Source organism: Meriones unguiculatus, chromosome 3 (genome assembly GCF_030254825.1).
Source record: "Meriones unguiculatus strain TT.TT164.6M chromosome 3, Bangor_MerUng_6.1, whole genome shotgun sequence".
NCBI classification, from domain to species: domain Eukaryota; kingdom Metazoa; phylum Chordata; class Mammalia; order Rodentia; family Muridae; genus Meriones; species Meriones unguiculatus.
Genome location: NC_083351.1, coordinates 137252664 through 137276860, shown reverse-complemented (window position 1 = coordinate 137276860; position 24197 = coordinate 137252664). Strand labels below are relative to the sequence as shown.

The 24197-nt window shown below is 44.1% G+C and overlaps 1 protein-coding gene across 2 annotated transcripts in view; it reads right to left on the bottom strand.

The window, feature by feature from the left end:
- The window catches only part of Mpp7 (MAGUK p55 scaffold protein 7), a 179733-nt gene that overhangs the window by 81718 nt on the left and 73818 nt on the right, over positions 1–24197 (bottom strand). For both annotated transcript variants that reach the window (XM_060380624.1, XM_060380625.1), the window contains exon 3: positions 21997–22115. In XM_060380624.1, the coding sequence (XP_060236607.1) occupies positions 21997–22115 (119 nt within the window). The remainder of the gene's footprint in view (positions 1–21996; positions 22116–24197) is intronic.

The window sequence follows — 24197 nt, the reverse complement described above, 5'->3', positions numbered from 1 at the left end:
GGACAGATGAGAAATTTTCATTTCAGCTGTGTGTGTCTATGTGTGTGTGTGTGTGTGTGTGTGTGTGTGTGTGTGTCAGTGTCCGTGTATCTAAGTGTGTAGCACGTATGTATGCAGGTATATATTTATGTATGTATATGTACCCGCAGACTTACGTGTTATAGATTTGTAAGGAGACAGTTAACAATGTGGTCCTTTAGGACTTTTCCAGACATCCTTACTGTTACTGCCTCCCTCCTCTTTTGTATCTGTCTCCCTTGCCCCTAACTAGAACCCCATCTTTTCCCATCCCCCCCATCAGATCATGTGTGCCCCACTTTTCCTCTCTGCTGCTTTCCCACACCCATGTCCCAGCAATGGTCAGTTTTGCTTTCCTGGTTTCTGCAGTTCCTCCAGGAGTGAATCTGACTTTGAATTTCTGTTAGTTCCCATCAGTTCTGCAGGTTTTAATTTTCTAGAGGTCCTTATGTGGTGTTTAGACATGAGATATTTCCAAACCAATTTCCCTGAAGCTGTTCAAAGTGCTCTCTTAATGATCCTTTAAATTCCTGCTAGCTCTCAGTTTGTGACTATCTTTTCCTTTCCAAAACTATCTCCATTTTGTTTTCCTTTCTTTCCCAGAAGAAGGTCCATGTCACTAGGTCTTTGGTGTAGTCTACGATCATTCATCAGGCTCTTCATTTCTACATCATTAATTCCCATCTCACCACAGCACTTCTTCCTTTTTGCAGGTGACTATTCTCATGTCCTTTTAGAATGTCTTCAAATGGATGCTTTGCTTATTTCCTTTAAAAACTTTTTTAAGACACTGCCTATCCGTGCAGCCCAGACTGGCCTCACGAAACCCCTTCCTCAGCATCTCAAACAGGATTTGAGGCATGGGCCGTAATACCCAAGTCTTTGTTGCTTTTACCCTTTCTCTTATGTGACTACATTTTGACTTTTTGACACTCAACAGTTAGGTCATTTCTGTCTCTTATAGCTTCCCCCTTCTTGGCTACTGTATGTCTACTAAATGCCTCACTGTTGGTGTTGACGTACTTTTGTTTTTGTGTTTCTCCAGTACCAACGGTCTGAAGCTCATATATTCTATTACACACTTAACTTGAATCCACACACACACACACCTTATTCAGCTGAAGTCCTAAACAGTTAAAAATCACTTTCACACAATTTGCAAAACATGGCACACTCCAAGTCCTGTCGCAGCCCTCCCGGGCCACGTGCTCACACGTCTAATGTGGTATACAAATACTCCAGCCCACCACAACACACAGCCCAGACGCAGCCTGCACTTCTTAGTGCTGTTCCTATTTTCTGTCACTCTATTATGTATTTAGGCATAATAAAATGTGTAGTTGTGGTATCTTGTGTCTTGTCTCCCTGCTATTTTCTAAAGACATATTTCATACTTACCCGTCTTCTTCAGCTATAATCAGGTTGCAATTCAAGCCTTTAAGTTCATAAGTACATTTTTGCGGTGAAATTTTTCACTTACATGACAGGCTGTTCCTAATCATCTCTGTCTGCAGCTCCTTGTGGGATTATGCCCTTTGTATCTGTGACAGTTAGCTTTGAACGTCAACTTTACAGGGTTTGCAATCAACTGGGCCATACATCTTTGAGCTAGTCTGTAAAGGGATTTTGTGGAAGGATTAACTGAAGAAGGAAAGAAAATCCCCCCCCCCCGAGTCAGCAGCTCCTTCAGCCACAGCCCAGACATAAGGAAGTTCAAGGGAACGCTTCTGATTTTTGCCTGTTCACCTTCACCCTCTGATAGCCACCATTTCCTAACAAGGGAGCCCAGCCTCTTCAGCTTTCAGTGTCAATGTGGACTCAGGAGAGAGGCTTCCAGAATCCTCCTGGCCTTCACTGACAGACTTGGGGTGCTGAGGCATCCAACCTCACAGACTGAACAGCCAGGAAGTTTTCAACCTCTCCAGTGTGTAGCTTGCCAACATTGAGGCACCCAACCAGAATCATGTGAGCTAACTTAGTAAATCCCTCTTTTAATACATATCATACCTACATCATATATGCATATATATGTGCATTTATATATACATATATATGTATCTGTATATATATAAACATACCTTTACTAATAGAGTATCTTTACTGTTTCTCCCTCTTATTTCAGATTTCTCTGAGAGACAAATCTCTGACACACAGCCATTTCACAATGGTTCCCAGGGGTAAATTAGTATTTTTAAATTTTACAAATGGGATCTGGAAAAATGGCGCAATGTTTAAAAGCACTTACTGCTCTGACAGAGGACCTGGGGAGGGGGTAGGAGGTTCCCAGCACCCACATCGCACCGTGAGCAGCCACCTGCTACTCTAGTTCCAAGGGATGTGACGCCCTCTTCTGGCCTCCACAGCTACCCATACGCACATGCTATATGAACACACAGCCAGGCACACACACATACACAGAAACTGAAAACATTTTAAATTACAGAAACATCACTTATGTACTAAGGTCCAAATTAGAAAGTGTGTACGAGTATTAAATACTGCACCGCACCAGCACCAGCAGAAGGGATACGAACAAGCTCGTGCCTGTTATCTTGAAAGTTACTTTCAAGGGAGGAACTGGCATTTGGGAGGTAATTACAACTAACTGCAGTCACTCTTACTTACTTTCTAATCAATTTTCTAAAACCAGATAAATTAATGACCACTAGAAAAGTCAGGGAATTCTCTATAAGTCTTTTCTACTTCCTTTTTTATTTTTAACCATCGGGTTCTCTGCTGTGGGGAAAGTCTGTTTTCCTTAAGATCTTTTATTTTAATAGCTGGGGGAAAATTGCTGGTTAGACTTCGTGGCAATATAGAAAGGAGGCCAAGCCATAGGAATGAGGACATTTCAAGAACCCAGAGATGTTCAAAAGCAAACACATGATATCTTACTGGAAAGAGAAACTGTAATCTTCTCTACAAATATATGTAATCATTTTTTTTTTCTTTACTGTTTGTGTGTGTGTGCCTGAGTATATGTCTTGTGCAGCACAGTCCTGCGTGAGTCTGGACAGATCTAAAAGGGGCATCAGATCCCCTGGAACAAATAGTTACAAACGGTTGTGAGGTGCCAAGTGGGTGCTGTGACCCAGACTCAGGTCCTCCACTAGAACATCAAGTCTTCTTAACTGCTGAGCCAGCTCGCTGGAAGTGCATCTGAAAGCAGACATTCTAAGCACACCATACTTTACACATGCTTTACAGGAGAAGGAGAAGGACTCTGTGGAAACCCAGTTAATTCCTGTCACCCGGCCACATCTCCTGCATTAATCTTAACTACGGTATCCTGTGCTTGCAGGCACTTCTATAGCTTTCACATAGTGAAAGCAGCTGGTCTCTAGCATCATGCAAATACTCAAACCCAAGCACCTTTCTAGCTGAGTGGCTCTGCCACCTCTTAGAATGTGAGGTACTCTTTAGACGCACTGGACGGCCCCATAGCTACCCCACATCATGAGATCCTAACTCTGCCAGATCGCCAATGATGCAATGTACTTTTATTGGCCTACAGAGAGGATGACGTCACAGATTCTGCAGCCCTTTCAAGAAGTTGCAAGATGCCAAATCAAGCTGTCCTGTGAGTTTCCAAAGTATCACTTCATCCGAATGCGTATTAGGACTGTCCCATGCTGTGGATTTTAAATTTTAGCAGAAGTAAATATGATAAGAAGTAAAATTTGTGATTCAGAAACAGGTCCTGTTAGAATTTTATTCAACAGTCCCCTGCACATACCCACGTGGATCTTACTGAATCCTCTGCCACTCTTATTAGACAGGACAGCTAAACAACTCCACAGAGCACGTGCTGAGACGGTCCGTCGTAGGCACTTGCCCTGTCCCAGACACACTTGTATTAAATTTCTGCCTCTGCCAAAGCCGCTACCGTGGAGGCATCCAGATTTTACTCCACAGGCTCAGGTTGCAAGTGTTCCACGAATTTGGAATGGGTGGCAGCAAAAAGTGTAACTAAAATGAATAATACTTTCATCAACCTCCAAAGAATAAAAACAAGCCAACATCATTAAGGAACTCAATATTAAAAACACTTTGGGTTATAAAAATTATGCCAGTTATACTACTGATTACTGCTCAGATTTCTAATTATATGAGTGCCAAAATATGAGTCAGGCTAGCAATAAATTAATTTCATTTTTATATTTTCTTTCAATCACTGCCAGCTTTAATATTTTATTCAAATAGGTGTTTGTTCTGTCAAATGAATGAATATGGTACCTTCCAATGACTACTAATAATTCTAATACCAACACATGCTGAGTGCTACTGTGTCCAGACTTGGTACATATGAGTGACCTCTTTGACCTTTGCAGCCTTTAATCCCAGCATCCCGATTGCTGGGATTAAAGGTGGACATCACCATCGCCTGGCTTTAAAATAAAGTTTTTGAATAGAAAAATAAAAAGGCAAGAGGGGACAAACGGGTGACTAAAGTCCTCTTCCAAAGGATGGGAGAAAAACAAACACACATAAACATCTCAGAGAGAGTCCAAGTGGAGTGGGCAGGGAGGCTAGAGATGCAGGATACGGGGTGCTTGCATCCAAAGGTGGGTAGGAAGGGAAAATGTACACGGAGACAGACCTGTTATAGCGGAGAGCGATCTGTTACTGTAATTTTCTTTTAACCGTGTTATAGAAGTCTTAGACTAAACTACAGGAGGGAAAACAGGTAGATTAAATAAATAAATAAAATGGATAATGACTATGTGATTGCTGTGGATAGACAGATAAGTTTAATAGGTGATACATAGATAGATGTTTGACAATAATGAGGAGGAGGAAGAAAAGGGGAAATACACCACTCAAGAAAAACAGTGATCGGTGGAAGAAATAATGTAATGGAAGAAACAAGGCTGCCATGTTAATTAAAGAATGTACAGATAAAGTAATGAGTTCTTAATTAAACCATCAAATTGAAGAACTAAATGAATTCTTTGTTTAAAATTCTTCTCTCATACAATAAATTCCAACCTCAGTTTCCTCTCCCTCCACTTCTCCCAGTCTACCCCTCCCACCTGTCCTCTCCCTGAGATCCACTCCTTCTCCATTCCCCCTCAGAAAAGAGCAGGCCTCTCAGGAGGCCTAACATGGGATATAATGTCAGAATAAGACTAGTCTATTACAGGATATCTGATAACACTATGAACCCCCCAGATGGTGTTATTTACTGGGGAAGGGGGGGACAAACCCTGTTTCTAGTTGTGGTGTGATTCAGCCTTAACACACAGCTTTCATCTAAGAGATTTCTTGGATGAATATTATGAATAGGATTATTTTATTGTAAATAGTAAGCATATTGTAAACAGGATTAACTAACATCAACCATAGATCAAGAGGCAGATCAAGCAACAAGTTGACAGGAAGTGAACATAAGAGTCCTAAAAAAATCCACAGAGAGAAAGAGGAAGTCAGGAGGACAGACAGAGATGCACAGGAAGAAGGGAGACACAGAGTTTAAAGAAGGTTCTTTGAGAAGGGCATTTCTTCCAGGATGTCATTGAGGAAGAGGGTCAGCTGGGTGCTTTCTCTGAGCTAGTAGGCTTTCACCCCAGCATCTGGCTCCAGAGTCTTCATTGGTAAAATCGAACAACTGAGATTTTGTTCAAAACAACACTAGCACAAACTCTCATCTCGGGGCTTGGTAAAGCAACCCAGCAGGAGGAAATGGTCTGAACAACAGAATATATTTCAATATGCAAGGGCTAAGCAGCTAAACATTAAATTTTTAGTGCCTAGGGAGGATTGTAATCAGTGATATGTAAAAATCTATAAAAGAAAATTATAAAGTACTACTGAAAGTAAGTAAATATCTAGATAAATGGAAAATTTTACAAAACTTGATAGCAGACTTAATGTTATAAACATACCTACTGTATCCAGACACACTATGCCTCCCATGAAACTAATATATTTTACTTTACAGGACAGTGTGTTGTTGTGTGTGGTTTTCTTCCTGGCCCCAAGCTCCCAGAATAATGACTCATGAGACTCAAAATGTATGTACAAACACCTAGGCCATATAGCTAGGCTCTTCTCTGACTAGCTCAAACCTTAAAATAGCCCATTTATGCTAATCTACATTCTGCCACATGGCTGGTTACCTCTGCTCAGGTGCCATGCGTCTGTCCTCCTCACATCTGCCAGATGAATCTCCCACTCCCAGCTGTATCCCAGAATCCCTTTTGCATGTTGGATCTCCTCTCTCCTATTTACTGCCTCAGCTATAGGCCATCAGCTTTTTATTGATGGGTATTGTTTCCCTACAGACATAAGAGATTCCTTCTACATCACTTTGATACCAACTTAATGCGGAACAGCACAAAGAATAAATGATACGAAGAAAATACAAAACATTAGGAAGTAAAGTTATCCTTAGACAAAAGCACTTTGTGCTGGGAAGCCGAAAAAGCAAATACAATTAAGGTAGTAAAAACAAAATTATGAATTTGAGATTTTAGTTTAGACAAACTCACATCTAAGTACTAATGTAAGGACCAAAAATAGGAAAGAAATAAAGAACGAAGGAGGGAGGAAAGGAAGGAAGGAAAGAAAGAAAGAAAGAAAGAAAGAAAGAAAGAAAGAAAGAAGGAAGGAAAGAAAGAGGTCAGAACACAGAAAAACAGAAACTGTGTCTATGGACCTGAAGAACTGAAGCTCCGAGCTGGCGGTTACTCACTGAGGACCTAGCAGTCCTGGTTGAACACAATGATCCAAGATAAAAGAGGGAATATATGGGGAAAAAATACTTCACAGCTTACCTTGCTGATACTAACCACAAGCCTTAAAATGTTTACCATGAAAGGCTGTTCAGAGCTGGGGAAATGAATGCCCAGGTCACTATTAGAAGTCTACAGGCAAGAGCAAGAGCAAGTCCTGATTCTAGCACTTCACCTTCAAGTACACAAGGGTGGGGAATGTGTAGAGCTAACCCTGTCCCCGTGACATCTTATGTTCAAGGGGGCGGGGTCCATGTACCCATGTGTATTCAAGTACGCATATGTGCAGACCTTCGCATTTCGGCTTACGGAACAGGGCCTCTCACTGAAGCACCAGCTCCCCAACAGGCTACACTGACTGTTTCTGTAGGCCTGGGAAATTTCTCCTTCAATTCACTCTTAATTTCACAACAACCCCTAGCTTCTGGAGAACGGCCTCCTTAGGAGGTTCAGACTGCGCTGGCCTTGTCTGTGGCCCACACTGACCCAAAGCTCACGATTCCGCTTCCGCAGACCCTCAAGCGCTGCCAGCACAGGTGCCTGCAATGCCCTGCTTTACCTGGTGAGTTTTTAAGCAAACTGCAGGCCTCTCATAATTAGCTCAGTGGGCACTCCAGAAGACTGAGCAAATACCCCTTCTCCACCCATTACACAGTTTAAGTACCAAATCTCATTTGTTACTAGTATCTACTTACTGGCATGACTGATCTGGATTCCCAGAGTCACGACAAAAGACCACCAAGGCCATGTTTGCCCGTGTGTCACCATCATCACCTAACACACACTACACATTTAAATATGTTTTACACCAAAGTGCCAGATCATAAAATCAGATTCTCTGGAAATATAATACGTTATCAATCATAAATACCTCTACCACAAAGCTCCATGGCCCTTTACATGACGTGAGAAGATTTCACAAGTTTTTCATTCTGCCTTGGCCTGAATTTGCCTTTTTTTATTTTTAACCCTCAATGACAAATGGACAGACAAGGTCCTTGAGCAAGGGTGTCAAATTTCCTAAGGAATGGTGCCATCTAGTGGATGTCTGAGATTAAGGCCGCTGACGTTAAGCAGCACAGGACAGCGGTGTGGCCAGGTTGGCTGGAACTAAACGGCCAGGCAGCACAGCTCCTGTGTCAGGTAACTTGTCTTACTTACACCTGTTTAAGCAATGGCTCTCCAGGGACAGGATGTGTTCTGAAGTAGCCGGTTAGCCTCATTCAGTTTTTAACAGAAACAGAAATGAACACGATGAGGGTAAAGCAACGAGAGATGACGAGCTTCCGTGGCACATCCAAGCATTCCCGCAGACAAGAGCGTCTGAGAAGCCAGGGCCGCTTTTCTATCTCTTAGGAAAAAAAAAAAAAAGAAGGGTACTGTGTGTGTCTTTGGTACTCAGAGACCTTGTTTGCTCGGCCAAACTGTGTGACATTTAATTATTAAACAGGGAAGGTCAGAGGAGTATCTTCGTCGTCAACCACCAAAGGTCAAGGTTCCCTATCAGCAGTCTTACTCCTAAGGACCGTCTTACAGAGTTACAAGTTCTCTTAGGCCGACAGAGATGAGTCTTTTGGAATCAGTGTCTAACTTTTTTCTTCTTCTTTTGCTGGGTAAAGCACAACTAAACTTAACACGCTGAATATAAACAAAGACACAGGAACAGGACATGCCGGGGGACTGCCTGTACCCACACACCAACTAGGAAAAGGAAGGGGATGCACAGGATAGAAAAAGGAAGGTGGGACATCCCAGCAACACGTTTGACATTTTACTGCTGACGAGGGAGAACATGAAACCGGCCTGACCCAAGACAGCATCAGCCTGTGCTAGCCCGTGACACGGGGATAGTCAAGCAAGAGTGCCTTGCCCCTTCCTCGAATCCCGACACCCTGACTAGGTTTATCATGGAAAAAAAAAATACAGAAGTCATGACATCTTGACAAGAAGATGAGTATTAACTTTTTACCAAGCAGCTGTCACAAATAACTAACTTCATGGAATGGAAATGACTGCATGCATTGTGAGTTCTGCCATACTGCCAACTACGCTCCATCTGGGAAACAGATTTGGAATGTAATATGGTGAAGACACTTGCTAGAATTAAGCTTGCTAACCTGTACAAATAACAAATCCTGAAATCTTAGTGACTTGTGACAATGAGGGTTTATGTTCTAGCTGACAACCCCCCCCCCCCGCCCGCATGTCCTCAGAGAACCCTGCTCCAGAGTCTTATGTGCTCACTAACCCAAGTAGAGAGTGTACCCAAGGTCTGAAACACTAGACAGCATGAGGCCAGAGAGGAAAAGACGAGGAAGGCAGTCTGATGGCTCTACAGGGCTTCTGCCCAGCAGGGAAACAGTCCCCTTCCACGCACACCTTCATCACTGCACAGACGGCGTGGCCGTGACTAACATTCAAAGGGCAGGACGGTCGAGATTTCTTCTGTGAACATCATTCTCAAAGAATAGATGGACAAAGGGAAAGATAGACAAGTGGATAATGTAAAATACCTCTCTAAACCAGAGTGGGCCTCTCTACAGTAATTCTACTTTACACACACAGGAAGCAGGTGCCCCACACCTCTAAGCCCCTACTGCGGAAGCACAAGCAGGAGGCTCTCTGTGATGTTGAGACCAGCCTGACTTACACAGGGAGCTGCAGGTTTAACAAGGGGGCTACAATCCTACAATCCATATTTAGATTTCTTACAGTAACTTAAGCTTATAATAATACCTTAATCACAGATTCACACCAAAGCTTATGGGTGCTTTCAAACTTTTAAAACTATTTCATTTGAAAATATAAAAATTCTTTAAAAAAAAAAAAAAACATGCGTAACGCAGAAAGAGTTTTAAGCCAATCTAACTCCAGCCTTGCCTTCTGATAACATCACCAAAAGACATCTTTACTGACATACACAACTTAACATACCGAAAACAGAATAATTAAAATACTAACAATAACTTCCACTTTAAGCCACTTTAATAAAGAAAGCCTTCTTGGGGAGGGAATGAGGGAGCGGGATACAGCTGGGGCACAGAGTTAACAAAATGTAACTAAAAAGAAAAATTAAAATTAAAAAAAAAAAAAGAAAGAAAGCCTTCATGAACTATGATCTCTCTGTAAGAAAGGTCACACAATTCATGCCACAACTTGAAGTGACTAAAAAGAAAGACTACATTAAGTCAATTATCCACCAATAGCTACAAGCCAGCCAACCAGCACAATGAGTTGTGAGAATCCATCACTACCCCTCAAGGAGGCCAAATAAGTTTTTGTGAAATTGATGGAAAACAGAGTGTTTGGGAAAAAGAAATTGGAACAGGCTTTTCCATCTCCTCTAATCTAGCAACGCCTCTCAAAGCCCCACAGCACTCTAAACAGTGTGAACCGAGACAAGTGACATACACAGAGGATGCCCAAAACCCTCCACTCAACGGAGAAGCATACCCATGGTACCTGAAATGCTACAAGTGAATTATATACCTCTTAGCCCAAAATGGGAGCCTGAGGTGAGAACAGACGGCCCCAAAGGACACCTAGGGAGCCAACAAACATAAATAAAACTCAGACTGGTCTAGGGTCTGCAGACATCCAGACTCAGTAAGGCTGGAAAGCTAAAGATTTCGTTTCCTACTGAGGAGTGGTCTATAACTCTTTTGCTTCTACATCTATCGCAGCCAGAAAACTTTCTGTGTGTGTTTGTGTGTGTGTATTTGTGTGTGTGTGTAGTTCAACACTTACCAGACTGAGCAAAGTGAGCAAACATTTACATTGTATTACAAAGACCCAAGATCAGGCCACAGCAGGTGACTGCTACAAACCAGCTAGGAAAAAGCAAACCACCACAGGGCAGGGAGACAGCGGGTGTAAAAAGGAGCAGGGACAGCCAAGAAACTCACGGCAACTTCTCGCCATTAAAGTGAAGCTGAACTAAAACTAAAACATGGCACTTCCAGTCAGTCCTGTGAGTAAGACCGCTGCGACTGTGCAACAACTGGAAGGGGGCTTTCAGCCCACAGGACAATTCCCAACACATACACCCACTAACAGGAAAGCACACTGGATGGCTCCATCCCTCAGTGCCTGACTAGAATTTAACTGGGTAGACTTACAGTGCCACGAATACGTCCAACCAAATGTTCAGGGAAAAAGAAAGCAAGACTGGGTGCAGAAACTGAGCGGTATGAGTCGACTACAAAAGGTATGAAAACTTTAATGTTCTGCACTGTTCATGAACACAAACCTGACGCCAGCATCACTGGAGGGCAGGGGGATGGACTCATGCTCCCTAAGACATGAGCAGGAATGTTAACTCATTGCTCCTATTTCTAACGCCCTAAATGTTTTGTACCATTTTTAACTGAAGGAAAAATTAGAAACCACATTTGGCTAACTCAAGAACTTTGCTAAGAATTTCTAAATCACATTCTGCTATCAAATTCTGGCTACAATTTTAAACAGAACACATAAATAAAAGGCATAAAAAGAAAAGCATAATAAGTCTAGAAAACAACACTGTGGCTGAGTAAGCAGGCAGCAATGGGATGTTGGGAAGTGGTGCCTCAATGAACATGGCTTGCAAAAACAGTTTTAAAAACAGTATGACGGAGGTAATACCAACTTGCCATTTAAAGTATGCTTCATAGATTCATTTGTCAATTTGAATTTGCTTCACTCAGTCATTAATAATCGATCCTGATAATGAGCACTGCAAAGCAGGCGTCTACTTCCCACATAAAGCAACTGAGGCAGTGTGGCAGTAAGAACGCAGGTGATGCCACGGTTTCCTCACCCCCGGAAGGGTGGAATCCAAATCCACCAACCTGAGTGCACAGGACCAGATCGGAGCTGGGACTTGGGAGGTATCCTGGCAGGGGGTAGAGCTTGGGCACAGAACACTGCCAGGTGTGAAACAAGGACTCAGTGTAGCCAACACTCCACAGTACAGGCGATGAGAAGGAGATGACAGAGGAGGGAGCAAGAGGCGTGGGAGTACTAGCTGGAACCCAAGGAGATGAACCACACTTGCTGTCCTAGAGACAAAGCACTCCTTTCTAGCAGTTGCCGTCCCCTCCTCTGGCTGCACACTGGGCTTCCAGCCCTTTCATTCTGCAGTGGCGGTGGTTAACAAGGACCTCCGGAACCTAACAAAACTTCAGGGAATATTACCCAGTCTTTCAGCCCAAATCAGCTGATGTAATCGGTTTATTTGTAACCTTCATTTGGTCCAAGGCAGCAAACTACAAATGCATGCTTCGACAAGCCTGCCTTCCCCTGTTGTGCTCAGTCCTTGGTAGTGCTCCCTGACCACACCTCCTGAGGCTGGGACTACTATTTCTCTGTGGCCCATGCCCTGCTGAGCACAATATCTAGGGAAGCTGGCTACCTTCCTGCCCTCTGGAATTTCTATTCTCTGGGATTAGGGAGTAACAGGGATTGCTGGACAAAGAAAATGAAAATATTAGAGACGCCTTGACTCCAAGCATTCTAATGAATGACTGTTCTCAAGGGTAGTGATATTTCTAGGAAAGAAATGGTTTTGTGGGACTAATAGATTCCTTCCTATTAAATTATGGCCAGATACACATGTTAGGTGGTTGTTCTGAAACCATGAATTCTTCAAGACTCACCCACATGCCCTCTAACTTCCCAAAGGCACTCTTCCATTACAGTAAACCCAGACTGGGCAGGAGACGCAGCTCCACCAAGGCCTCACAGACCTGGCTTTGCTTTCTTCTCTCTCCTCCCGTCACACACCTAACAAGCTGCACATAGCCACTGTTTTGAGAGTATGAATTACAAAGACAACACTTTACCCAGAGCCTCAGGAATTCCTATCTTCAGCAGGCTGTACGTGTTTCTGTGCCCAGTAACATATGGAATGCCTCTGTCTGGTTTCTCCAGCAGAGCTGGCTGGACAATTACCTTTGATTGGCACAGGAGCATGACCAGCTGTGAGGCCCAAGGAGCTGCTCTGTCAGACCAGGTGGCCACGGATCACTCGGCGTCTGGCTGTCTTCTTCTTCCTCCTCCCACCCAAGGCAAACAGTACCTCAGAGGCAAGTAACACAGCCTCCTCAAGGGGTTCTCTCACGACATGACACCATTCCTCTCTCTCCACAGACTGATGTGCTTCCAAAAAGCCCTAAACTTGTGTGTGTGTGTGTGTGTGTGTGTGTGTGTGTGTGTGTGTATTACAAAATTATCTCAGCCTGGAATCTAATTCCCTAGCACAGAAATATCACCACCAACGGCAGCCATTAAGCTTCTCATCACTTCTTGATATGAGGAGAAAAACCCGGCAGTAACCGAGTAGGAAAGACTATAAAACCGCTAGGGAGCGAGCTCATCTCAGCAGGCTTGGAGAGAGTCCTGGAGATGGACCCTGCCTTCCAAAGCAGTAGCTTCTGAAATCAAGAACGGGGACCACGAGATGCTTCTAGCTCTGGCTAGAGAATGAAATGTGTGCTGTATCTCCAACCCTGGGCGCTCTGAATGTCCAGCGAGGCCTAAGATCGGTGTCTGGCCGGACGCTGTCTAGTAAAGAACACAGAAAACAGCTCTCTCTGATCTTTGAAGAGTTGAGAAAACAAGTCTGGCAAGCTCTCGGTAAGAAAACGCCTTACGTGGAGGCTGCCTGCCCCGGAGACAGCAGGAAGAGAATCAAGCCTGCCGTAAATGTAAATGGGTGGAACTGTGCCCTCAGCCGCTGTCCACTCTCACTTCGGAATGTCACACTACTCTCTGTGGTACACTGATTCTTCTAACTACACCCTATGTGTATCCTGTGAATGTTTTCATGGCCAGGACTGGAGATCCTAAAGGACGCCAGAGAGAGGAGACCCCAGTGACAGAAATGTGTTACCTCAAAACACTCCATTCAACAGGGTAAGGGATGAATAAACAAGACTGTCATGTCACCAAGAAATACCACCTAAACTGAGTTAGATGTGTAATTGGTTTAAAGGGCACTGATAACCAGACCACAGCGCTTCAACTGTAAGAAGAAAGAGAGGTTTGTTTCCATGGAGAAATATGGAGGCCTCCTCATGCTTTCTCCAATGGAAATGAACGAATCTAAACAGTCAGCCAAGAGATCATGTTCACTTGCAGCATTTTCAAGTTCAGAAACGTGTCTGTTAGAGGATGGTGAGGTAGGTCCGGCTGAGCTTTTCCCTAAGTTACCCCACAGAGTGTAAAATTACAGTTCTTCAGGCCATGCCTTGCCCTGAGAGACCCCACTTTTAAATGGAGGATGACTGTGTACCTGGGTGCACTCATGAACTGGACCATGTGCCCCAAAGACTGACCTCTCCCTGGGAGTAGAGAGACCACCACCCTATGAAATAAATGTATCACAGTGAACTGATATTGTAAGGGCACATGAACGTATTAAAATGTTATCAGGGAAAACCAGCCCTACAATGTATTGGACACATTAGAGCAAGGGTGTAACTACCTCATCGGGACCCCAGAAAGAGGGGAAAGTCAGCAGTGGGACAGTGACAGTCCCTACCAGTCTGTCACCTGCCAGCTACTTAGACAGATCCATCTCCAAAGAAAAAACAAAACAAAACACACCCCAAAAGAATGGCCTTTACTAAGATTCCTGGATCATTTTCAAACAACCTACCACCACCAATGAGTGCGCAACGATACCCCAAGGCATTATAAGTAGGAGCTCTGAAGCACCACTCTGAAAAGCGTTTTTAAGAAGATGCCAAAGCAAAGGGGCTGAGCAGCCAGAGGAGGAGGCAGGAGGAAAACCCAAAGCTCTGGACTAAGCGGCAGTTAGTCCAGTTCCAAGCCACATTTCCATAAAGGTCACTGTAAAAGCCAGACTCCCGGGTTCCCGTTACCCCATTATCCCACATTCAGCAGAATAACAGCAGGGAAACATGACCCAAAGAGATGAACCAAGTAACAAGGAGAGCCAGACAAGGTGGCTTTGGCAAAGGAGACAAGGAATTTAACATAACTATACCCAGGATGCTGACTGTTCCGATGGAGAGGGTGCACAGCCCACCACGGCGGTAAGGTGACCAGAGACAGTGAAGACACTGGCAACCCACAGCAAGCCCGAAAAGTCAGAGAGTGACTGTGCAGAGCAAATGCCGCCTTTGACGTGCTTCTCAGGGACAGGCAGCCTGGTGTGTCCTTTACACTTCTGCTGCAGTGATAAAATACTCCAAAAGCAACTTGTAGGAGGAAGAGTTAAACATGCTTTCTGTTCCAGAGGAAGGATCCATAAAAGCAGACAGGCATGGCAATAGGCAGCCCAGCAGAAAGCCCAAAGGGCTCATGGGAAGTAGGGCAAGGTTATAAACACTAATGTCCTGATCCTGGCAATGTACTTGCCTACAGCAAGGCCCCACCTCCTAGAGGTTCCTTCCTCTTGCCAAACAGCGCCACCAACTGGGGACCAATGGTTCAAACATGTGGGCCTCTGGGGAACACTCTGCCTCAAGCCCCACACCAGCAAAGGTGATAATAAAATGGCAACTTCCCCTGTGGAAATGAAAATGAGTGGGTGAGTGAAGGAGGGTGGAGACAGAAAGATTTAAGATCTGAGGGACAATTAAGAGAAGGGTAATATGGAAGAGAGGCCTTGGGAGAAGAGAATGGAACAAACCTCTGAAGGGAAAAATGCTGAGAGTTGTCCAAAATGCAATGACAAACCACAAGCATGGAAATCTAAGGATAAATAAATAAATCCATAAAATAGAAGCAAATTCTGGAACACCAACATCTCTGCCCATCACATTAAAACTGCAGAGGACCAAAAATAAAGATCAAGTCCTAACAGTGGGGGATGGCACAGGGCCTAACAGCGGAGGATGGATAGTGAGCCTCACTTTCCGGGAACTTGGCCGAGGTTAACACTGCTCTACCATCACACAGCCAATTTCTTTATCCAATGAAATTGGTGTCAGAAGCAGTGGGGAAGTATGAACTTTTTAGACAAATGAAAATGCAAGGAATTCATTACCAGTAGATCTGTCTTCCAGAAAGTGTTAAGAGACATTCTTCAGAGATTAAAAAATGACCTCAGGTTAGAATCCCAAGATCTACATAAACACATAAGAATAATGAAAAGGTAGTAAAGAGAAGATGAATTACAACCCTTTATTTTTCTTATTCTGAATTGCTTTTGTTTGAAGCTGTAATGGTAACAGCTCGGTGATTCTAACATCTGGGTAAGTGACAGGCTTGACAGCTGTACTAAGAGAGATGGAGGGAGGGGGACACAGCCGGAGGAAGAACTGAGCAAGCACTGGCGTGGCAACTATACCACCTGTGAAATGGCAGTGTTATCTGAGAGACCCACTACACTTTACTAACTAAGGGGAAATATTAAAACGATAAGAAGGTAACTGGAATAAAATGTCCAACTAATCATAAGGAAGGAAAAGAGTGTGGGCAAAACTTAAAACTAACGAATGTATTGAACAGAATGCTACTGAGACATGATAAATATTTCCCAATACACAAACCATGATGTTAGACGTGAATGGTTTGAACAGACCACTCTATGTTCTATCACTACAATGAAAAATTTGAGGGTGGCACTTTAGAGACAAAAGAGGTTTGCTTGCTCAGATTCAGAGGCCAACATCATCAGCCATGCTCACCAGAGACTGGTGAGATGCCCCACTAAGGATACATCACGGCAGTGCCACATGGAAGAGGGATTGTGAGGCAAGATAGGGAGTCGAGAGTAACTCAGGGGCCAGACTCATTGCGAACTAACCAGAATCTCCAGAGAACTGCGCTCATCCCCGCTTAGGGCAGCACATTCAAGGACGAGCTCAGATGCCACCAGACTCTCTCCCCTTAAAGGTCTCATCAGCACTCACATTATCCCAGTGAAGGCCACACTTCCGACGCCTGGGCCTTTGGGAACTATAACCCATATCATTAACAGCCTAAGCAATTAAAAGTCAGAGACTAGGGACTAGCAGGGTGGCTCAGCGGGTAAAGTCAGATGTCAGCAAGCCTGACAGCTGGAGTCCAATGACCCCATGCCAGCATGTATGTCTGTGCAACACACGCATGCTTGTGCCTGAGGCGGTGAGGAGAGGGCACTGGGTCCCCCGGAACTGGAACTACAGATGTCTCTGAACCACTATGTGGTGTTGAAAACCAAACCCAGGCCCTCCGTTAGAGCAGCCAGTGTTATAAACTGCTAAGCCATCTCTCCAGCTCACTGGTTTTAGTCAAGTGGTAAAGAACTATATATCTTTTCTCCCTAAAACACACAAGAATGCTAAGATGGCCATTTCTACCAGTGCTGTTCAGTTCTGCACAAGATTTTTAACTGACATCATAAGAAAAAGAATAATCAAGGCGTATATAGTGAAATTTTTTTAAAAAGGTTTATAGGTGGCATGATTACATTGAAAATACTAAAGAACCAAGAGCAGCAAAACTCTGTGCACTAAAAAAAAAAAAAAGAAAAGAAAATCAATGTAGCAAAGATATAGGATACAAACTTAGAAGTCAACTGTTTGCCTCTATATAAGCAATGAAGAGCTGAAAGCATAAATTAAACACACAATACCATTTCTGTGACGGTTTGAATGAGATGGGCCCCAACGTCTTGGGCATTTGAATACTCGGTCCACAATCTGGGGCACTTTGGGAGTAGGACTGGCAAGTGTGGCCTTGCCTAAACAAGCATGTTGCCAGGCAGGGGCTTTGTGGTTTAAAAATCCAAGTGCTATGCCAGTTAGCCCTCTCTGCTTCTATCTGGGTCGGCACGTGCGTTCTCAGCTGCTCCTGCCTCCATGCTTGCTGTCATCCTGCCCCCCGCCCATAGGGATGGGCTGGTCCCTCTCTAACTTCAAGTGAAAAATCTTAATCCAGACATGGGACTCAGACCTTCCCCAGAAGTTAAACTAACAGGCCTAGCTGTAGCATGAAACTGTAAGACTTGTAAAGACAACAGAAGAGAAAAATCTACCGTCTTTGAGTTTGCTCGTGAGTTTTTAAATCTGCAAGCATTAATGATGGATAAAATTTGCTTAATGATGGATAAAATTTCAACATGCGGACACGTTCAGAGACCTACGCTATCTTCACCATGCACACACTGAGGCACATACTCACACAGATTATGACATCATCAGGTACTCTCAAACGATGAGACCAATTATACATGGAACTGGTCGCTAACAGCTGCAGCGTGATTTGAGTGTTATCCTGCACTTTACCTGGCAGCCCTCTACCCAAGCCTATTACCTACAGCTTCGAGCCTAACGACCCTCTGCAAGCATGAGTCTAATTATCTGATTATGCCCTACATGCAGCTCGGCAAACATTTAAAACATCTACAATCGCCTCTCATTTCCTCTGAGGAGACAGTCAGACTGTATGAGAATGGATAGGCTTGCAGAGGACTCCCAGAGACTGGCCCCCGAGTCCCCCCCAACACTGGACAGCTGGGCACTGGTGGGTAGCTCACAGGGCAGAGGGGTCTCAGTTTGCTGGGGAACGGCTGTGGTGGCATGCCTCTCCATGCTCGGCTGCCATCATCTCCGACTTGGAAAGCCCACGCCCACCTAGCCTCTACAGTCCACCAGTTTACTTCCAAAAGAAGACAAGCTGGATGGTTGTCCCCATTAAGAACAGCCACTGCTCGTGCAGAGGGCCTCGGTCCGGTTCCTAGCACCCACACAGAATGGCTCACGAGCAGGCGGGGATGGCAAGCCAGCGCACTTCTGGGCTCTGCCCGCCTCTGCCTTCCCTGCCCTAGCGCTGCAAGCCCCAGGACTGTTTGCTGGAACATGGCTCCAGTGGAGTCAGGGTCAGAGCCTCATGGCTATGGCAAGCACTTTCACAACTGAAGTTCCAGAGTTCAGCATTACTGTCTGAAACACTGGACTCCCAGGGAGAAAAAAACAAAAACAAAACAGTAGTTCTACTGTGCAAGGAAAATCTCCCTGAAAATATAAGATTTGTGTTTGTTGAAATGCTCCAGAGTCTAAAGATTCATAAAGCTCCAAAAGCATCTTTTCTTTTCTTCATTTCTTCCCGCACACACACACACGAAACTACTGAAAGGGCAGAAGGAACACGTTCAGGAATGTAAGTCATAATCACTGGATACTCTCATCCTCAACAGGAATATAATTCTGAGTGAAAAACAAAGAGACACAAATTTGAAGAGACACAAATGCAACCTAATTTAAAAGAAATCCAATATTTAAGCAAGTTCTTATGCCCTGTCTTGTTCTAAACTGAATTTAAATCCAACTAAATAAAATTTAGATTAAGTCATAAGATCAAATTCTCCTTTTAAGAAGTGGTTAAGAACAGAAGATAAGTCTGGAACTGGAGTTAGGGCATAGAATATATGCTCTGTTGACCTCGTGCCTTAACAGAAGGTGTGTGCACAGTGTGTTCCTCCCACGGGCTTTGTGACTGCCACTCCCTCATCCCCCACCTCTGCAGGTCCCCTCAAGTTGTCACGACGGTTCTCGGCCTTCTCAGTACCTTTTCTTCCTAAGACTGACAGAACACCATATTCTTGTTCTGGGGGAGGGGTTTGTTTGTTTGTGTTGTTTTTGAGACAGACCAGGCTTGCCTTGAACTCACAGAGATCCGCCTGCCTCTGCCTCTTGAAGGCTGGGACTAAAGGTGTGTATCACCACTGCCTGGCTGCAGCTCTTCTACCTAAAGCTTTTCTTTTAAAAACGACCCTCAGCCAACACATCAGACTATGATGGTGTCCCAGTGAAAAATCATAAACTTATTTAAAGTGTTGAGACTTTTTGTGATGATGAGGATGATGATGATGATGATTGGTAACTCAGCTGCGCTGCTCTTGGGCATCACTTCATCGATGGTAATGTTGCTTTCAAGCCTGCAAGAATCGATCAATCTTTCTTTCCAGTAACAATGTCATAAGGTGGTGTACTGTACCTGGCCCTTAGACTGTGATGTGCTAACAAGCCTCTTCTTGATTATGTTTAACATCAGACCCTAAGCTTACAAGCATATTAAACCCTTAAAGCTTACACAAACTTATAGCATACACACATAGACACACACACACACACACCCTGCAAGAACCATGAAAATTCTGTGCGAGGAGGAAAAATCCAATTCTGCACTCTCCAGTTCTAAATCACACACTAACAGCTTTCACTGCAGGCAAGAGCATAAAACCAAAGCACATTCTGGTTCACTCTATAACAAATCTTTTCAAACAAATTCCTTTGGCTCTAGCAAGATTTATGTACAAAAGCTAAAGGCTTCTGTCCCTAGCCTTAAACAGAGGCGTTTGGAACACGGTTACTCGGTTCGGTCCAGCTGTTTTAAGCTAAGCTCCATGTGCTTGCCTCCTGGAGGCGGTGTAGACTTTACATATTTAAAACTAATAGCATGGGTCAGGCAGAGGACAGCCTTGAGGTCTGCATCTGATCAGAGCTGGAGGCAGAGAGTACGAAGGAATCACTAATGCGCTAGGCGGTACAAAATAACACTCCTTCGAAAAACCCGTTATAGCAATTACTGAAAACACTTGGAGCGACACGCACGTCAAGCGTGCCATCTAAATGCCAAACACCAACCATTTGCTTCATCAGTTTTAGGGAACCAGACCCCAGCAGCCTCCTGGATGCTTCCTACTCACTTGCTACCGACAGATGCTTTGGAAAGCAGCCTATGCCTAAGGCTCGCCATCCAACGTGACTAGAACTTGCTTTCTACATTAGTTTCATCCCTTTAACAGCCATAGCTTCTACCTCCAGAGTTCTCTGAGCTTTCACGTGCTCTGACAAGCTTTCCCTCGATACTCAATAGCCTAACTTCCATAGCTATCCAGGAACTGAAGCGATCACTGTTTTATGGAAATTGCTGACACACTTTCCTGACTTCCATTTTAGATAATGAAACCACAGCTATGTTATAAATACACACAAATAAATACGTATCTATTACTTGGGAGAATGCTTACTTCCTGGCTCAGGGATGATGTCAATTCGAATACACGTTATTCCTGTTGGCAAAAACTAAAGCCAGTGTGCATACATCTGTAGCTATTCAGCGTCCCTGCATTCACACAGAAACATTTTTTATCATTACTATACCAACGCAGCAACTCCCCAGTTGTAACCCAAAGGCCATTTCTCTCTTGCCCCAAGAAATTAAGTAAGCTGCCTAAAATGAACTACGGCATAAAGACATGTTGGCAACTGCATTATTATGAAAAAGAAATGAATGAATAATCTCTAAGCTTTAAACGTGCTGCCAGGGGAGAGCCAGGGGAGCGTCCCATACGGACTTGAACATCTTGAGCGCTGTTGCTACTCAAAGCAGACAGATTTCAGGGAAAGAAACACACAGACTATCCCTGTTCTGTAAACAGCAGAAGTGAATTTTCAAACACTAGGTATCAGCTGAAAGCCTCCCGATGACAGACACCATAACAAAGTTAGCTGAATAAAGCATAGGTCCAGATTTCACGGAGACAGGGGCATCTACTTCCCCTACAGATATAGAAAAACTCGGCATTTCTTTCAGCTTGAGTTAAAGGAGAGAAAACGCAGTTCATATTTCCCCAAGCAGGAGTGGCATGTTTTCCAGTGAGTTTCTTGTTCTCATTTTACTATTTTAAGAGCGCTGGTCACTCCCAGTGTTTCAGTAAGACGGGATCTGGTTCCCGGCGGCTGACGGTTCTCGTGGCGGGATGCTTTCCCTAAAACTGTCTCCAAAAACTGTTTTTATTCGTATTTAGCTCCACTGTATTTATCTACAAAATACCATTTCCATGGAGTCAGGCCAATAAAAGAAACAGCTTGCTAGAATTTCAGTTGACTTTGTTAAAGGAAATTATTTTAAATTAATGTGGCTTCTGGACTGCTGCCGTTTCTGACCTCAGTGCACATACTCCTTCTAATTTCTGCTGTGAACATTTGTTTATTTAAGTGAAATTCCAGCTCACGGATGCCGACCATAACGGAGTCTCAGCCTCCTGCCACTATTTCGCCCTTTGTCTAAACAAGGGCGGGTGAGTGCCGCCACATTAGCATGCAGGGGCACATGGCCGGCCTACCATGAAGTCATCCACGTATTTTTGGTAAGATCTTTAACAGCTTCCACGCCCGGCCATGAAACAGAACAAGGCTGTTTTGTTTTCAGACAGTAACAATTTCATCTCTAGTTTACTAGATGGCGCTCAAAATGTTTTTCCATATGTTTTTCGCAGCGAGAATCTGCCATCGGGGTGGTTTACCTTGACCAGTGAATGCAGGCTCTTTTCCCCAAACATGTCCCAGAGGAAGGTCAAGTCCTCCTGGCTATCCACATGTGGCTGCAGCTGGGCGGGCAAAGCAGCCAACAGCTCATACAGACCTATAAAATGAAAATAAAACACAAAGTGTAATCTTGAGGTGATCTCATTAATTGCACTGGAGGTGTATATGTAAATGGCGGCTGGGACCTGTCATTTTTACTGGATTTGTATTCTGGGCCATCTAGCAAAACAGTTCTCTCAAGAGGCAGAGAAAGCATTTTGATTCTTAAACTCCAGAGAAGTGTATATTTACAGAAAAGCTATTTTTTGGGGATTTTTTTTACCTTTCACACTTGTCAACATTTTGCAGTCATGCAAGTTTACATAACCCAAGACAGAAAATGTGTACAATCCTTCAAAGAAAGAAAGAAAGGGAAAAGAAAGAAAGGAGAAAGAAAAGGCATGCATTCCTTTCCTTGACAATTATTGCATTCCCCCTCACTAGCCAAGGAACAGAGTGAGTCATAAGGAGGAAAAACTTCTTAGGAGAAAATGGATAAAGTGGTCTACGAAAGGCTTTGTAGTTTGCAAGGGAGCTCTAATAACATAAGGCCTCAAGACCTGTGCATTATCGAAGACGCAAATAAGGTCCCACCACGCACCATCCCCTGGTGACGCATGTGCGGTGCCATCATTGTGGACTGGGGCTTTTCAAAGAGACGGTGCAGAACGCAGTCACACCGGGAGTGTGTGCAGCTTGTCTGCTTCCCCCCTGGCGGCAGATGCAGGCTGCTGTGGCACCGTGAAGAGATGCTAGAGGCAGACAGAAGCGCAGTGCTCCGCAGGAGGCCAGCACAGGAGCCATCCCCTCAGTCACCGGCAGCCGGACTCAGCTGTCGCTGTCCCACGCTTGCCCGTGACTCTTGAGGGAGGCGACCTGGCAGCAGCCAGTATCAGCTCCCAGCACACGGTGCATTTCCCAGAGGAATTACATGAGGTAAAAAGGACAAAATTCCCTTTCTTTCTGTCTGCTGTCTGCAGAAGCACCAAGACCTCCTGAGGCAGGCAGCATGCAGGGTTGTTGCTACTCCTGGTCTGGGCAAGGGCTGCCCTCCATCACAGAGACAGCTTTACAAGACATTCAACAAGCAAAGAACAGAAAATTATGGACTCTAGATTAGCATATCCGTTATCTTTCTAACACATCAGTCCTAACTCACAGGCAAATGCATGAGGCACCGGTCTAAATACAGAAATGCAACTGTGAATGTCTGGTTAAATCCAAACATCCCTGGGGCTGTATTTACCATCCCTCCCCAAAAAAAGTCATAAGAATAACCTTAAATTAGACTACAGAACAACTCTAATTGTATTCCTAAGTATTAATATTTTCCATCAATTCTCTTTTAAAACCTGGCACTCTGCCTAAACTAGCTCTTCTTTACAATTTAATAACGACTTTAAAATATGTCAGCATAACTGTATCTACAATCCACCCTTCCTCCCTTCCTAACTCCCACAAAGAGATACATTCCCATCCTCAACAACTGCCAGTGGTTAGGGGTCAGTGGTTACGCCACAGACTTACCATGTAAAATTATGTTTAAAAAAGGAGAATTTTTTCCTGTTGATTTCAGGAGTTGTAAAAAGAATTTGTCTCTACCTTGGCAAAATGACTTCAAGCTTTATTAAGGAGAGTAAACCAACTCTCATCTAACTTACATGGCATAATTGCTACGAAGGTTACATAAGTTGATACACAAGCAGCCCTGTTACGTGTTAAGTACGTGACAGAGTCCACATGCAATCCAGTGAAATCCAGAATACTAATTATTTTTATTACTGAAAACCCAAGATAGATCAATATCTGCTCCCTGAGTCTACGTTTAAAGCATTTCGTATGATTTATCTGAGCCTCACTTCCTTCGTGTTTTTAAGTTGTGTACGGGAAACTAAACACATGCAAACACATAAACACGGTGAATCTGAATACGGTTGCTGGCTGGAGACTGTTTCCTGTTGCTGCAGCAGAACGCCACCAGCTGACGTCGGGACCCTCGAGAAGGTGAGGCACCTTGTGCGGGCATTGGTACTGGTGTCCCATGGCAAAAAGCAGGACAGCAAGTGAGGTGACAGCCCGCCTGTTCGTCACGAGCTCACTCTGCATTAGCCACATCACCTCAGCATGAGGGATGAAGCCT